The 14312-nt window shown below is 52.2% G+C and overlaps 1 protein-coding gene and 2 non-coding genes across 3 annotated transcripts in view; 2 read left to right on the top strand and 1 right to left on the bottom strand.

Annotated features, from left to right (window-relative positions):
- LOC119381034 (proton channel OtopLc) overlaps window positions 1-4055 on the bottom strand; it is a 531927-nt gene extending 527872 nt beyond the window's left edge. The window contains exon 1 of the mRNA XM_049412134.1: window positions 3937-4055. Coding sequence (XP_049268091.1) covers window positions 3937-3999 — 63 coding nt within the window. The 5' untranslated portion in view covers window positions 4000-4055. The remainder of the gene's footprint in view (window positions 1-3936) is intronic.
- Trnas-aga (transfer RNA serine (anticodon AGA)) lies at window positions 797-870 on the top strand. Its single transcript has one exon. It is a non-coding gene; the product is annotated as a tRNA-Ser (tRNA).
- On the top strand, window positions 1075-1148 carry Trnas-gga (transfer RNA serine (anticodon GGA)). The gene has a single exon. It is a non-coding gene; the product is annotated as a tRNA-Ser (tRNA).
- Window positions 4056-14312: the final 10257 nt, after the last annotated feature.

Below are 14312 nucleotides of genomic sequence, written 5' to 3'. Positions count from 1 at the left end.
AGGCGTTGGTCCCGGGTTCGATCCCTGGACGAGGACGAATTTTTCGGCGACTAAGATGCTTTATTTCTGAGAAATCCGTCTGGATTTCCTTGTGGCATCGTGCTACAAAGGGGTGGTTGTCTATTTTCCCTTTCTTAACCCTTCCGCCACCTTGCGGGATTCCGCAGAACTGATTTGCATTATGTGTTCAGTTGCTTCGAGTTGTCGATGAATTCGCCCTCGCGCTGCGGATTGCTAGCTTCCTGGTTAGCCCAATTGGTAGAGCGACCGCCCCGGAAAGGCGTTGGTCCCGGGTTCGATCCCCGGACCAGCACGAATTTTTCGGCGACTAAGAGGCTTTATTTCTGAGAAATCCGTCTGGATTTCCTTGTGGCATCGTGCTACAAAGGGGTGGTTGTCTATTTTCCCTTTCTTAACCCTTCCGCCACCTTGCGGGATTCCGCAGAACTGATTTGCAATACGTGTCCAGTTGCTTCGAGTTGTCGATGAATTCGCCCTCGCGCTGCCAATTGCAAGCTTCCTGGTTAGCTCAATTGGTAGAGCGACCGCCCCGGAAAGGCGTTGGTCCCGGGTTCGATCCCCGGACCAGCACGAATTTTTCGGCGACTAAGAGGCTTTATTTCTGAGAAATCCGTCTGGATTTCCTTGTGGCATCGTGCTACAAAGGGGTGGTTGTCTATTTTCCCTTTCTTAACCCTTCCGCCACCTTGCGGGATTCCGCAGAACTGATTTGCAATACGTGTCCAGTTGCTTCGAGTTGTCGATGAATTCGCCCTCGCGCTGCGGATTGCTAGCTTCCTGGTTAGCTCAATTGGTAGAGCGACCGCCCCAGAAAGGCGTTGGTCCCGGGTTCGATCCCCGGACGAGGACGAATTTTTCGGCGACTAAGATGCTTTATTTCTGAGAAATCCGTCTGGATTTCCTTGTGGCATCGTGCTACAAAGGGGTGGTTGTCTATTTTCCCTTTCTTAACCCTTCCGCCACCTTGCGCGATTCCGCAGAACTGATTTGCAATATGTGTCCAGTTGCTTCGAGTTGTCGATGAATTCGCCCTCGCGCTGCCAATTGCTAGCTTCCTGGTTAGCTCAATTGGTAGAGCGACCGCCCCGGAAAGGCGTTGGTCCCGGGTTCGATCCCCGGACCAGGACGAATTTTTCGGCGACTAAGAGGCTTTATTTCTGAGAAATCCGTCTGGATTTCCTTCTGGCATCGTGCTACAAACGGGTGGTTGTCTATTTTCCCTTTCTTAACCCTTCCGCCACATTGCGGGATTCCGCAGAACTGATTTGCAGCATAGCCGTGTATGGTCTAGTATAGCAAGTCGCTCGGGAAGGCAAGTGAGGGTGAGCAGGAGTGATGTTGGGGCGTGGAAAATGGTAAGGAAAGCGGGAGGGGAAGGGTTTAGCACTGTATATAAAGGGGGTAGAAAAGGGAAGTGATGGTGAAGAGGAGAGATTCGCTCTGACGAGGACGGCATCGTCTGCTATCACTTGCTCCGCATCTGCTACATGGATGAGCAGACGCTTACCTTTCACCAAATTGCTGCCACGCGGACAGAAGCGTGTACATCCTAACCGCGCACGACGCGAAATTCTCAAAAGCACGTGCAGATCGCGTGCAGCGTGCGAGCAAAGCAACGCGTTTTCAAGGCAGCTTGAAGGAGACAGTGGAGGTAGGGTGGCTAGCGGAGGGGTCAACAGTCGAGTAACAAGTTTTCTCCCCGCATGAATAATGAGAACAGACAAAAATGCCAAGGAAAGTATAGGGGGTGTTATTTATAATAATTGGGATATAAATGTGAAGAAAGTAAAGTGGACGAAAAGATAACCTGCCGCCGGCAAGGACCGAACCTGCGACCTTCGAATAACGCGTCCGATGCTCTACCACTGAGCTACGGCGGCAGTCATCCCCCCGTCCACTTTATAGGGTATATATGTGTATTTAAACCTAGGAGTGTTAGTCAGCGCCGATCGCAGCCATGGCGGCGAGTGTGGAACACTCTTTTTCTGCCTTTTGGCGTCACGTAGTACGTGATCTTTTTACGAGCTGGCAGCTGACCAATACTCCCTCGCATACTACCTGAAGGCATCATGTCTGCCAGAACGAGACCCTCGCTATGAATGATGGAAAGAAGATTACTTTTAAGGGCTCGTTTTCTTTGTCAGGCACAATATTAATGAGAACTAACAGACAATAATGCCAAGGAAAGTATAGGGGTTGTTATTTGTAATAATTGGGATAGAAATGTGAAGAAAGTAAAGTGGACGAAGAGATAGCCTCATTAATATTGTGCCTTTCATTAATTAACCTCTCACTAATATTGTGCCTAACAAAGAAAACGAGCCCTTAAATGTAATCTTCTTTCCTCCCCTCATTAGAAAGTTATAGATTAGCGTTAGCGTGATAGTGGAGGTTAAGGAAATAGCGTTACCGTGCCGGTAACGTTTTTGCGGACAGCGCGTTTTAGTTTAGCGGAGTAGCGTTTACGTGCCCAAGTTGTGGCGGTGGCGTCACCTAGTGGAGGGTGAACGCGTGAAAAAAAGTGAAAAGAAATAAAACCGAGAATTCTCGCCTGTATCCCCGCACACCGCTAAATCACTACTTTTTTAGTGACAGTGAACGTAATTAATTATGAACCAGGCACCAAGAGCGAAAAGTTTTATGTCGCAGATTTGTTTACACCGATCTTCTAGTTAGGCATAGGAACGCTCGAAATGGGAAGCGATCTCAAAAACTACGCTAAGTTATCCGTAATAATCTGTCGTCGAAGCTACCTGAAGGCAAGATGAGCCATTTTACAGAGCTGTTTGCTACGAAAGAAGTGGATCCGTCCACATCAGCGCTAAATTCAGTTCGAAGCGGGCGTCCAAAACCGCCGCCATATTTTACGTACACTACGTTAACCAAGCAAACACGGTAACGCTAAATCTGAAAGATAGCGTGCGTACGGTAAACGCTATGGGTCGTTTAGCGTGCTGTGCATGCGTATTTCGTTCCCGCTATTCCGCTAAACCGGCTAAACTACAACTGTCTACTGACTGACAGCGCCCGGCACCGCAGCGCTTCCCACGGCGTGGGTCTCCCCTATAGGCCCTTTCATTGCGATCACGTGCTCGCGCGCCTACGTGGCGGCCATCCGCGGCGGACGCAGTAGCTACTGAGCCCGCCATGCTGATATCAGCCAAAGGCGTGGAACTTGAGTCAATGACGCAGTGATTTGGAGTGAATAGCATCATTTGTCGAGAGAAGAGGGAGCGATTTTTAGCGGACTTTGAGAACTCATTCTAAATTCTAGGCCGCGTGCTGCGCTCGGCAGCTTTTTCTGACCATGCTGAAGAAGTGTTGCAGGGCCCCTTTAAAGAGTAAGCCTTAAAAGGTGGCCCCTTCACGCATTCTCCTGCGCCGATGGCTGACCCCGCGGTTGTGTGATCTCACAACAAATCTTCCGAATATTAATTTCAAGTCTTGAGAAGGACGTGATTTCCAACAACGTAAACCCTTTGAAGCTCAAGCGTATAGCTTTGTAAGTGTACGAAAACTACGGCGGAAGAGTCGCGGTCTACAACTTCGTTGCAAGGTCATCCTTGCGGTGCGTGATGGCGCGAGCATCATCTCTCACCTTTTTTCCTTGCACTAAATGCATTCCATAGGAGGCGTTTCAACTTAAATCGGAAATCTCAATTATCATATCGTACAGTGGTACAAAAACGTGGTCTGCGTGCTGCGAAATGCTTCTATTGTGCAGTCTTAGCCGTAATACGCTGCTCACAATGTGCTCTGGCAACCACCTATAACGACCATTTCAAAAGGCAAGGCTACATGGAATGGACGTCTCTTAACAGCCATCTATTGCACTGCAAGAGTGCAACATAACTTAGCAAACGGCTTCAGCTGCGAGGCGTCTTCTCTAGCAAATGCAGTAAGAAAGGTACTAACCTCGTCGATGTACCTCTCCAGCATAAGCGCGAAGCGTGTCCTCCAGTCCACTGAGAATCGCATTGACGCTCGAGGGTTGCTGAGAGCTGCGGTGTGTGCGTCGTCACTTGCGTAACATCCGCGAGTAAATAGTTCTTGTCGGCTCACGGGGCGGGCCGACGTGACTGAACTCAGGGCGACAGTAAACGCCGGGAACCCCGTATCCGCTTTGCCGATGACAACTTCGTCTGCACTCGGCGAGGTCGCTTGGAATTTGACGGCTTCCGGCTCTTCCGTGTAGGGGTCACAGGCGTCGGCCAGAAATTCACATCTCTTGTTCATTGCTTGCCTCAAACTGTTTGCAAATGTTTAGCACACATAATGTCTTGCCCAAAGAGAAGCCTACAGGTCAAGTCCGAAGGCTAGGCTTTTCAGCATAGAACCTCAGTGACCTTGCAAGAAAAGACAGCCATCTACTCGTAAAGTTCAGTTAAGGCTAAAACAAAATGCATGCTTTCCACGGAAAAGTAATCTGCGCATGTCACACTTCCAGGCTATGTCCTACTAACTTGGGGCTTGTATAGTTTAGTCGTTTACCGTAGAAAATCTGCAGAATCTACAGACACGGTTGCACAACGTAATAGTGGCAAGAAATAAAAAAAGACGGAAGAAGGAGCTTTCGGTCAAAATGTTGTGTGAAGTGTTGCGAGGTCAGTATCAAAACTGATACAAACACGAAAACCGAGCAACTAAAATTCAAGAACTAAACCATAACAAGAACACTAAATGTATTCATGACAGAGTAAGTATGACAGTGCATTCTTTACCGAAAGTCTGACCCACCTGATTTCAATAAAGCATGATAACTTTCACCCATAAGGTGTTGAACAACAGCTGGTTACAGCTTATAGAGTATCGTAAATGTATCGTGGCAACTTTTGCAAATTAGTGCGAAAAAAGTACTCACAAGGTTACAGAAACGAAAACAACAAGCATACGTTAAATTCACCAAAGGGAAAAACAATTCGGCAGATCCCACGTCATGTGGGGATCGGTTCCATGCGAAGCAGTTAGCGAGTAGTTTTATGCTGCATTTTTTTTACTTTGAGCCAAGCCTTACGAGGCGGATGGACGAGTTTTTGTAAGTGTAGTAGTTGCGTGCATAACTTGGGCTTACTAGGCACGTCGACAACAATGGCGTTTAAAGGGTAGCTTATGGTCTGACGTAACATCAGCCCTCACGTTAGAGCACATACGTCAGTATTATCGAAACGAAGTGCACATTATGCCGCGATGATGTGAATATCATACGTAACTTTCGTTAGCGCATTCCTCCAAGATCGAGCAACGCTTGAGTATAGCTTGCTGATTCATGAGAATACAAATGTAATGCTTATTAAACTGCTAAAAAAAAGCGGAGCCAACACTGAAACCGCAGACGCCAAACTGACATGACGCCTGTATCATAGGAGTACATGTCTGGCTTTATTGCTTTGTTACAAAGTTAGATAGCCAGCATGACAACCACAATGGACGTTGCACCGACATTGTGCCTGCATAGGGTCTTTTTCCGAAGCAGTTTCAAGACCTGGCGTGGCGTGGCCCTCTGGTAGAATACCTGACTTCCACGCAGAATGCTTCGGTTCCATTTTTGCTGGGATCCTATTTTTTATTCTTTGCATTCGTCGGGTCGACGCTGCCGACCTCGGTTTTTCTTAACGCTCTCCCATTTACGTTACCAATGTCTGTTCTCGCCTTCCCTGGGTATTTATATACTGTCAATCACCTGTGGCGCATACCCACAGACCGCGGCCCGTAGAAAACAGGTATGTGTGCCGCATGTGTCTGGAGGAAAGAGTTCGACGACGCACGCGGCGGGATTTTCCCGTTATTCATGTCATGACCAGACAGCCATATTGGTCAAATCCTCTTACCCTCCCATGCCAATTTTGACCCACACCAAGTTAACAAGGCGATCACGAGAGTATACAGACGTAGGCGGCTATATAGATAGATAGATAGATAGATAGATAGATAGATAGATAGATAGATAGATAGATAGATAGATAGATAGATAGATAGATAGATAGATAGATAGATAGATAGATAGATAGATAGATAGATAGATAGATAGATAGATAGATAGATAGATACAGACAGACAGACAGACAGACAGACAGACAGACACGGTTGCACAACGTGAATAGATGGGTGAAAGCTTTCATGCTTTATTGAAATCAAGTGGGTCAGACTTTCGGTAAAGAATGCACTGTCATACTTACTCTCTCATGAATACATTTAGTGTTCTTGTTATTGTTTAGTTCTTGAATTTTAGTTGCTCGGTTTTCGTGTTTGTATCAGTTTTGATACTGACCTCGCAACATTTCACACATTTTGACCGAAAGCTCCTGCTTCCATCTTTTTTTATTTCTTGCCACTATTACGTTGTGCAACCGTGTCACAGACAGACAGACAGACAGACAGACAGACAGACAGACAGACAGACAGACAGACAGACAGACAGACAGACAGACAGATAGATAGATAGATAGATAGATAGATAGATAGATAGATAGATAGATAGATAGATAGATAGATAGATAGATAGATAGATAGATAGATAGATAGATAGATAGATAGATAGATAGATAGATAGATAGATAGATAGATAGATAGATAGATAGGAACGCTCAACGTGGTTTGGGTTCGCTAAGAAATGCTTCGTATTAAAAAAATTTGCCCTGGTTGAGCGCGGTTAAAGCAAGTTTGTCGAGCTATAGCTTGTGAGCTAGCCTTCCGCTCCTTCTTTCTTCATGCTAAATTCTGGTACAAGCGGCTGCCAGACAGCTATTTTTGTAGCAGAAATGGACGCATATTCGATTGCACCACACCACAACACATAGACGCTGTTCAGCGCCGTTTCGGTCGGCGATGAGCCTTTTCTGATACGGCAATCGTGCGCAAATCTGTATGCTTCGTTTTTCAATAATTGACGCTTTCTCGATTGTGGGCTTGTCGGTGATGAGCCGTTTCTGATACGGTAATCGTGCGCAAATCTGTACGCTCAATTTTATTGCGATAGGAATTATATGGAGAGTCTCGGGTGCTTTTTGTCCGCCCCCGTCGTCGCCGTCATTCACCGTATATGTATAAGTATTGTAGCGAAGCATTGGAAGCCTGTAATGGGTCGCCCTCTCGAGCGCTCACTAGTGGGTCGTCCTCTTCTGCACTTCTCGGACAGTACGCTCCTCGCGCTCAGAGTCGGCACCCCGCCTTGACTGTCGCAGTCGTGTATCGTCGCCGAGTGCCCGCTAATAAACGTCTTTATAATTTGGTGGAGGGTGCTGGGCTTTCACAACAACTTCGGCCCTCATTCGATGCCCCTGGCTCTTCGATCCCGTACCCTGCCGCCTACGATGCCTCAAGACGCCTCCCAGCAAACGGCCCCACCTACACCGACCTCATGCCCAGGTGTGCCTCGTATCCGCGACCCTCCGGTCTTCACTGGCGCAGATGGCACCGACGTGGAGGACTGGCTCGCGATTTACGAGAGCGTGAGTGTCCCCAATAAATGGGACGAGGCAGGAAAACTGACTAACCTGCTTTTCTACGTCGCGGGTGTGGTGGGCTTGGGGTACAACAACCACGCATCAGATTTTACAACGTGGTCCGACTTCAAGACCGCCATTATCAATGTGTTTGTCCGCCCTGCCGTTCGTAAGCTGCAGGCCGAACAGCGCTTACGTGAACGCGCTCAGCAGGCCGGTGAATCATTCACCAGTTATATTGAAGACGTCCTCAGTTTCTGTAAGAAAGCCGACGCCACCATGTCCGAATCTGACAAGATCCGGCACATCATGAAAGGCATCGACGACGACGCCTTCACCATGCTGCTCGCCAAGAACCCCGGCACAGTGGCTGAGGTCATAACGCTCTGCCAAAGCTACGAGGAGCTGCGCCGGCAGCGATCGATCTCCATCTCCACCGATCGCTCTCCATCACGCGACGCCGAGCTCGCTGGCTTGTCGACCATATCCGAACACTCCCCGTTGCTCGCAGAGATGAAGACATTCGTGCGCGAGGAAATCGCGTGCCAATTCTATCTGCTGGACTTTGCTCGCCCGCAGTATGTTCAACAACCGTCGACCACACTTCTGCCTCCGCTCCGTCGAGCAATTGAGCAAGAAATCGGAGAGGTCATGCCCGAGTACCACCAGCACCATACGGCTCCTGCACCCTTGAGTTACGCCCAAGTGGTCGCAAGAACGCCCCCAGCAATCCCTACGGCTGCCCCACACATTTACGCCGAAGCCTCCGCTCGACCTCATTCTTTCGAAGCGGATGTACCGGTAACCTGCGCCGACGTCACGCACAGGCCACGACTGCAGCCCACCGTCCAGTCCTATCAGTTGCCGCCCCGTCAATCCCGTCCTGCACCATGGGCGGGCCCTGCCCCAGCGAACCGATGGCACACACCTGACAACCGCCCCATATGTTTCGCATGCGGTTACGCCGGCCACGTGGCGCGCTATTGCAATCGCGTGCAGCCGCCTAGAGTCGCGTCGCCTGCCACCAGCCCGGCGAACCGCCCATATTACGACCCACCTACGCCTCTGTCGCCGACGTCTCGCCGCGCTCCATCTACCCGCCGTTCACCGTCACCTCGACGCCGCTCGCTGTCACCGATGCGGCCACGTCTGGTCCCACGAGACCAGGAAAACTAGTCGTCGCAGTCCACGAGGCAAGGTCTGCGATGCTGTCGAACTGCAAAAGCCCTCAGCGAAGCCCATCGAACGTGACAGACGTGTTTGTGGACGGTGTTCGTGCATCTGCTCTTATCGACACTGGAGCCGCCGTATCCGTTATGGACGCAAAGCTTAGCCGAATACTGCGAAAAGTGACGACGCCACTTTCCGGGCTCTCCCTCCGTACAGCCAGCGCCCAAAGCATTTACCCTACAGCGGTATGCACAGCCCGCGTCATGATTAACGATGCTATGTACGCCGTCGAATTGATCATAATTCCTGCATGCTCTCACGACGTCATCCTCGGGGGGATTTTCTCTCCCGCCACGACGCCGTAATTCATTGCGCACCCGCCGAAATAGAGCTCTCACCATTCTCTAATTTGACGCCGGCAGACAGTCCATCGGCTGCGAGCAAGGTACTCGTCAAAGACGACATAAAAGTGCCTGCGAACTCGTCAACGGCGGTGTCAGTCTACTGCGCCAGCCTATCCGACACCGTTGCACTCCTCTCGCCAAATGACCGTGTTTGCACGAGGAAATGATTGCTGGTGCCTTTCGCGACCGTTCAAGTCACTCAGGGCAGCACCTCAATTTTTTAATCAACCCCTCCCCGTACAGTGTTACGTTGGTGCGCGGGGAATGTCTGGGCAGCGTAGAACCCCTCGAAGACGCACAAGTTATGGACGAGCCCGATGATTCGCACGGCCGAAGTTCGAGTACGCTCAGTGCTGTTGCGACGTCTGGTTCATCACACGCTGACGTATTTGGTTCCTCCATAGCTGACAACCTTACATAGGTCCAGCGTTCCCAGCTTCTGGACCTGTTGGAAGAATTTCGCCCTTCTTTCGATGTCGCTCAAACTTCTCTCGGCCGCACGTCGGCCGTTACGCATGGCATCGACACTGGCGACCAACTGCCACTGCGGCAACGTCCATATCGCGTATCTCCCGCCGAACGCCGTGTAATCACCGAGCAAGTTGACGACATGCTTCGACGTGATGTCATTCGACCCTCTAACAGCCCCTGGGCGTCTCCTTTCGTTCTTGTTGCGAAGAAGGACGGTTCTGTGCGGTTCTGTGTGGACTACAGACGACTCAACAAGATCACTCGTAAGGACGTGTATCCACTGCCGCGAATAGACGAGCGATTGACAGCCTGCAAGGCGCCGAATTCTTTTCATCTCTCGATTTGCGCTCAGGGTACTGGCAAGTACCTATGGCTGATGACGCTCGACCGAAGACCGCCTTTGTCACGCCCGACGGCCTGTACGAATTCAACGTCATGCCGTTTGGGCTGTGTAATGCGCCCGCCACCTTTGAGCGCATGATGGATACCGTTTTGCGCAACCTGAAATGGCACACGTGCTTGTGCTACCTCGACGACGTCGTCGCCTTTGCTCCGGACTTCTCCACGCATCTTCAACGCCTACGGCATGTTTTGGCGCGTTTGAGCGACGCCGGTCTGCAACTGAATCTAAAGAAGTGCCGATTTGCAGCACGGCAGCTGACAATCCTCGGCTACGTCGTGTCCAAGGACGGTATTCTTCCCGATCCAGCCAAGCTTCGGGCCGTGACCGAGTTCCCCAAACCTATGTCCGTCAAAGAACTGCGCAGTTTCGTAGGACTGTGTTCCTACTTTCGGCGCTTCATTCGAAACTTCGCGACCGTCATATCACCACTGACGAAGCTCCTCGGAAGTAACGGGCCCCTCCATTCGTGGTCGTCAGAGTGCAACAACGTTTTCGCAAAGCTCCGTCGTTTGTTGACGTCGCCTCCCATACTACGCCACTACGACCCTGCGGCCCCTACAGAGGTACACACAGACGCTAGCGGTGTTGGCCTTGGCGCTGTCCTTGCGCAGCGCAAACCAGGGTTCCCTGAATATGTCGTGGCATATGCAAGTCGTACGCTTACTAAAGCCGAGACCAATTACACCGTCACCGAAAAGGAATGCCTCGCGATCATCTGGGCCCTTACGAAATTCCGACCTTATTTTTATGGTCGCCCATTTGAAGTCACCACCGACCATCATGCACTATGCTGGTTGTCGTCTTTGAAGGATCCCTCAGGCCGCCTCGCCCGCTGGGCACCTCGCCTACACGACTACGATATCCGCGTGCTGTACCGCAACGGACGCCAGCATGCTGACGCCGACGCACTCTCGAGCTCCCCCTTGCCTGACGACAATACTTCCAGCTCAGTGTCTCACAATGCCGTTTCGTCTATCGACATTCACACCATCGCCACTGAACAGCGCAAGGATCACTGGATTGCCTCACTGATAGCCTTGCTGACTGATCCATCGGCGACACCATCCCCTCGCGCGTTGCGTCGTCAAGCGCACCATTTCGCCGTTCGCGACGACCTCCTCCACCGACGCAATTACGGTGACGGCCGCCAGTGGCTACTCGTAATACCCCGCAGTCTGCGTTCTGACATATGCGAGTCGTTCCACTCTGATCCGCAGTGTGCACACTCTGGGGTATCGAAAACCTACCACCGCATTCGCCAACGGTACTTTTGGCGAGGGATGTACTGCTCCATGCAGAAGTTCGTTCGCTCCTGCATCGATTGTCAGCGCCGCAAAACTTCAACGCACCTGTCGCCGGCAGGTCTGCAACCTCTACCTTGCCCTGACCGGCCGTTTGGGCGCGTTGGCATCAATTTGTATGGACCACTTCCTCTAACGTCGGCTGGTAACCGCTGGGCCATCGTCGCTGTTGACCACCTTACGCGATACGCCGAAACTGCCGCCCTCCCAGCGGCTACAGCGCGCGATGTTGCCTCCTTCCTGCTTAACCGATTCATGCTGCGCCACGGTCCACCCCAGGAGCTGCTCAGTGAGCGGGGTCGTGTCTTCTTGTCCGAAGTCGTCGAAGCCATTCTCAGAGAGTGCAACGTTGTTCACCGGAAAACTACTGCTTACCACCCGCAGACGTATGGCCTCACCGACCGCTTAAACCGCACGCTCGGCGACATGCTCTCGATGTACGTCGCCGCCGATCACACAATTTGGGATGCCATTCTGCCTTTCGTCACCTACGCCCATAATACCGCCCCGCAGAGCACTACTGGTTTCTCGCCCTTTTTCTTATTGTACGGCAGGCACCCGTCGCACACAATCGACACAATCCTTGCATACAAGCCGGACCCGTCTGAGTGTGCGCCTATTTCTGCCACAGCAAGACTTGCTTAGGAGTGTCGGGAGCTTGCCAAGACATTTACTACGCATGACCAAGAGCGGTAGAAGAGCATTCGCGGTGACACCACCACTTCTGCGCCCACGGTCCTCCCTGGAGCACTCGTGTGGCTCTCGGTCCCTACCACTGCGCCTGGCCTCTCTTCAAAACTACTGCCGAAAAAAGACGGCCCCTACCGTGTCGTCGAACGCACGTCCCCGGTCAACTATGTGATCGAACCCCTTGAACCATCTTCGGACATGCGCCGTCGAGGGCGCGACATTGTCAACCTGGAGCGCCTGAAACCCTACCATGACCCGCTCATAATGACAAGCAGTTAGGTCGACAGGCGGCTCCCTTTTCGTACCCGGGGTAATTGTAGCGAAGCGTTGGAAGCCTGTAATGGGTCGCCCTCTCGAGCGCTTACTAGTGGGTCGTCCTCTTCCGCTCTTCTCGGACAGCACGCTCCTCGCGCTCAGAGTCGGCACCCCGCCTTGACTGTCGCAGTCGTGTATCGTCGCCGAGTGCCCGCTAATAAACGTCTTTATAGTATGTGTATATCGTAGTGAATTATACAGAGAAATAGACAACGCCTGTTCGCTAGGCCGGCTGTTCTATACTCCGTCATCGTCTTCCTCTTTTCCTTGCCGAGCATGCTCCCATGCCCGAGGGTCGCTCTGTCTTCACTACACTCGTCCACGCTGCGAGCATAGAGTCCTGCCAACAATCGCCCCATTATGGCGGTGGTCGTCTCCACGCAGATGGAAACGTTCAGAGGTCCTGGGCCACCATCCGTAGTACATTGATGCCTCTGGCGGGCGGCACTGGATGCCTCGCGGAGGCCGGTAACGGCCACGCTGCAATTTGCTTTGGAAGTCAGGCGATGATGGTTCTGGTGGACGCCATTGGCTATGTCGTGACGGTCATCTCACGCTTACCATGCGACTACGCCTTCGTTGTTCCGTGCTTCACTCTAACCCATGTTTGTCCATGTCAGCGGACTGAGCAGCCGCATACTTTAACAACGAAGCATGCTTGCGAGTTCGGTCAGGCTGCGAGACCTGGCCTTCATCGTTTGGCGCAGCAGCTTCTGCGCGGCCGTCACCGCACTCCCTTGTCCGTATGTGCAAGGAAGAAAGATCCTCTCTGGGGGTTCCGCACCACTGTCATCTGACCGATGAGCGTCGGGTCCCCCGCAGACGAAGACCGCCTTGTGGTGACCCATACGGCATTCAGGTTGTACCTTGGCGGTCCGAGTGAACTGCCCGTCGTGGTCAGCAGAATCGCACGTCATGCGGCCGGAAGGGCCACTGCTGGCTCCATCTTCCGGCAGCGCACCGATAACCTCGGCCATGCTGCTGCTTGCGGATCCCCACAAAACAGGCAAATCCTCGATAAATGTGTCCTCGGGAGCCATGGCTTTCTTGAGCCAAGCACTCGCGACACACTCGGCCAATGACTGCGGTGAATTCGGCAGATGTGCCTGCGGCTGGTCACTGAGAATGCTATCACTACTGGACATCTGTGGCTGCGGTCCTTTAACTTGGGAACTTGGGGCCGACAAAGTTCTCGGAGTGAAGCAGCGGAGCTTTACTCGGCCACCATCTATAATGAGCTGAACTTCACCAGACAAGAGGTAGTCAGCTCCCAAAACCATGTCAGCGTGCAAGTCCTCGAAGGCGGGAATGGCGGCAAGGAACTTGATCCCGGCTTCCATTTGCAGCTGCAAATCCAGCGCACCGACTGGCAATGCGCTCCCGCCGAGGCCGCGCAAGGGTGCCTCGGACCAAGGCTGGAGGGCGACTGGGGCGTGGCGTCCATGCAGCGCAGTACGTGCAGCTCCCGTTTCCACAACAGCTGTAAGCTCACCGATTCCGTCGACGCGGACCTGTACTGTTGGAAACGGCCGTGTTCGGTATTGGGTGGCGCGACGTAGTGCATGTGGTGGTGGTGCCAGATCGTCGCAGTTTTCATGAGAAATCCGTCCGAAAACAGCGATGAGGCATGCACTCCATTGCAGCCAGGAGTGCTCCTTCACGCTTTCATAATTATGCCATGCCTCTGCACTACCACGAAAGCGGTCTATAGCGACCAGCCATTTTTCGTTGTCGTGCCAGGCATGGCGACAGCCGAAATAATTGATGGTCTCAATCCACTGGGCTGCGTCGTCCTGGAAGTCTCGGAACTCCGGCCCTGCCCAAACAGCCGATGATGAAGCGGCAGATGAGAACACGAAGTTGGTCGACGCCAGGACGTCGAGCTCCTTCGACAGTTGCGTGAAGGCATGCAAGACCTCCACGCATCTGTCGGGTGAGGCGCCTGATGAGTAGGAAGTCACGTCCGCGGAGTATGCGGCGGTCGCGGTACTCACGCCGGCGTGATCCACGGCCAAGGGAGCGTGGACGGCGACGTGAGAGACGTGACGGCGGCCGACGCGGCCGTGCCGTTCTCGCTACTTTATTAAAAGGCCCT

This window comes from Rhipicephalus sanguineus, chromosome 2 (assembly GCF_013339695.2).
Source record: "Rhipicephalus sanguineus isolate Rsan-2018 chromosome 2, BIME_Rsan_1.4, whole genome shotgun sequence".
In the NCBI taxonomy this organism is placed as follows: domain Eukaryota; kingdom Metazoa; phylum Arthropoda; class Arachnida; order Ixodida; family Ixodidae; genus Rhipicephalus; species Rhipicephalus sanguineus.
This window is presented reverse-complemented; position numbering and strand designations above follow the sequence as displayed.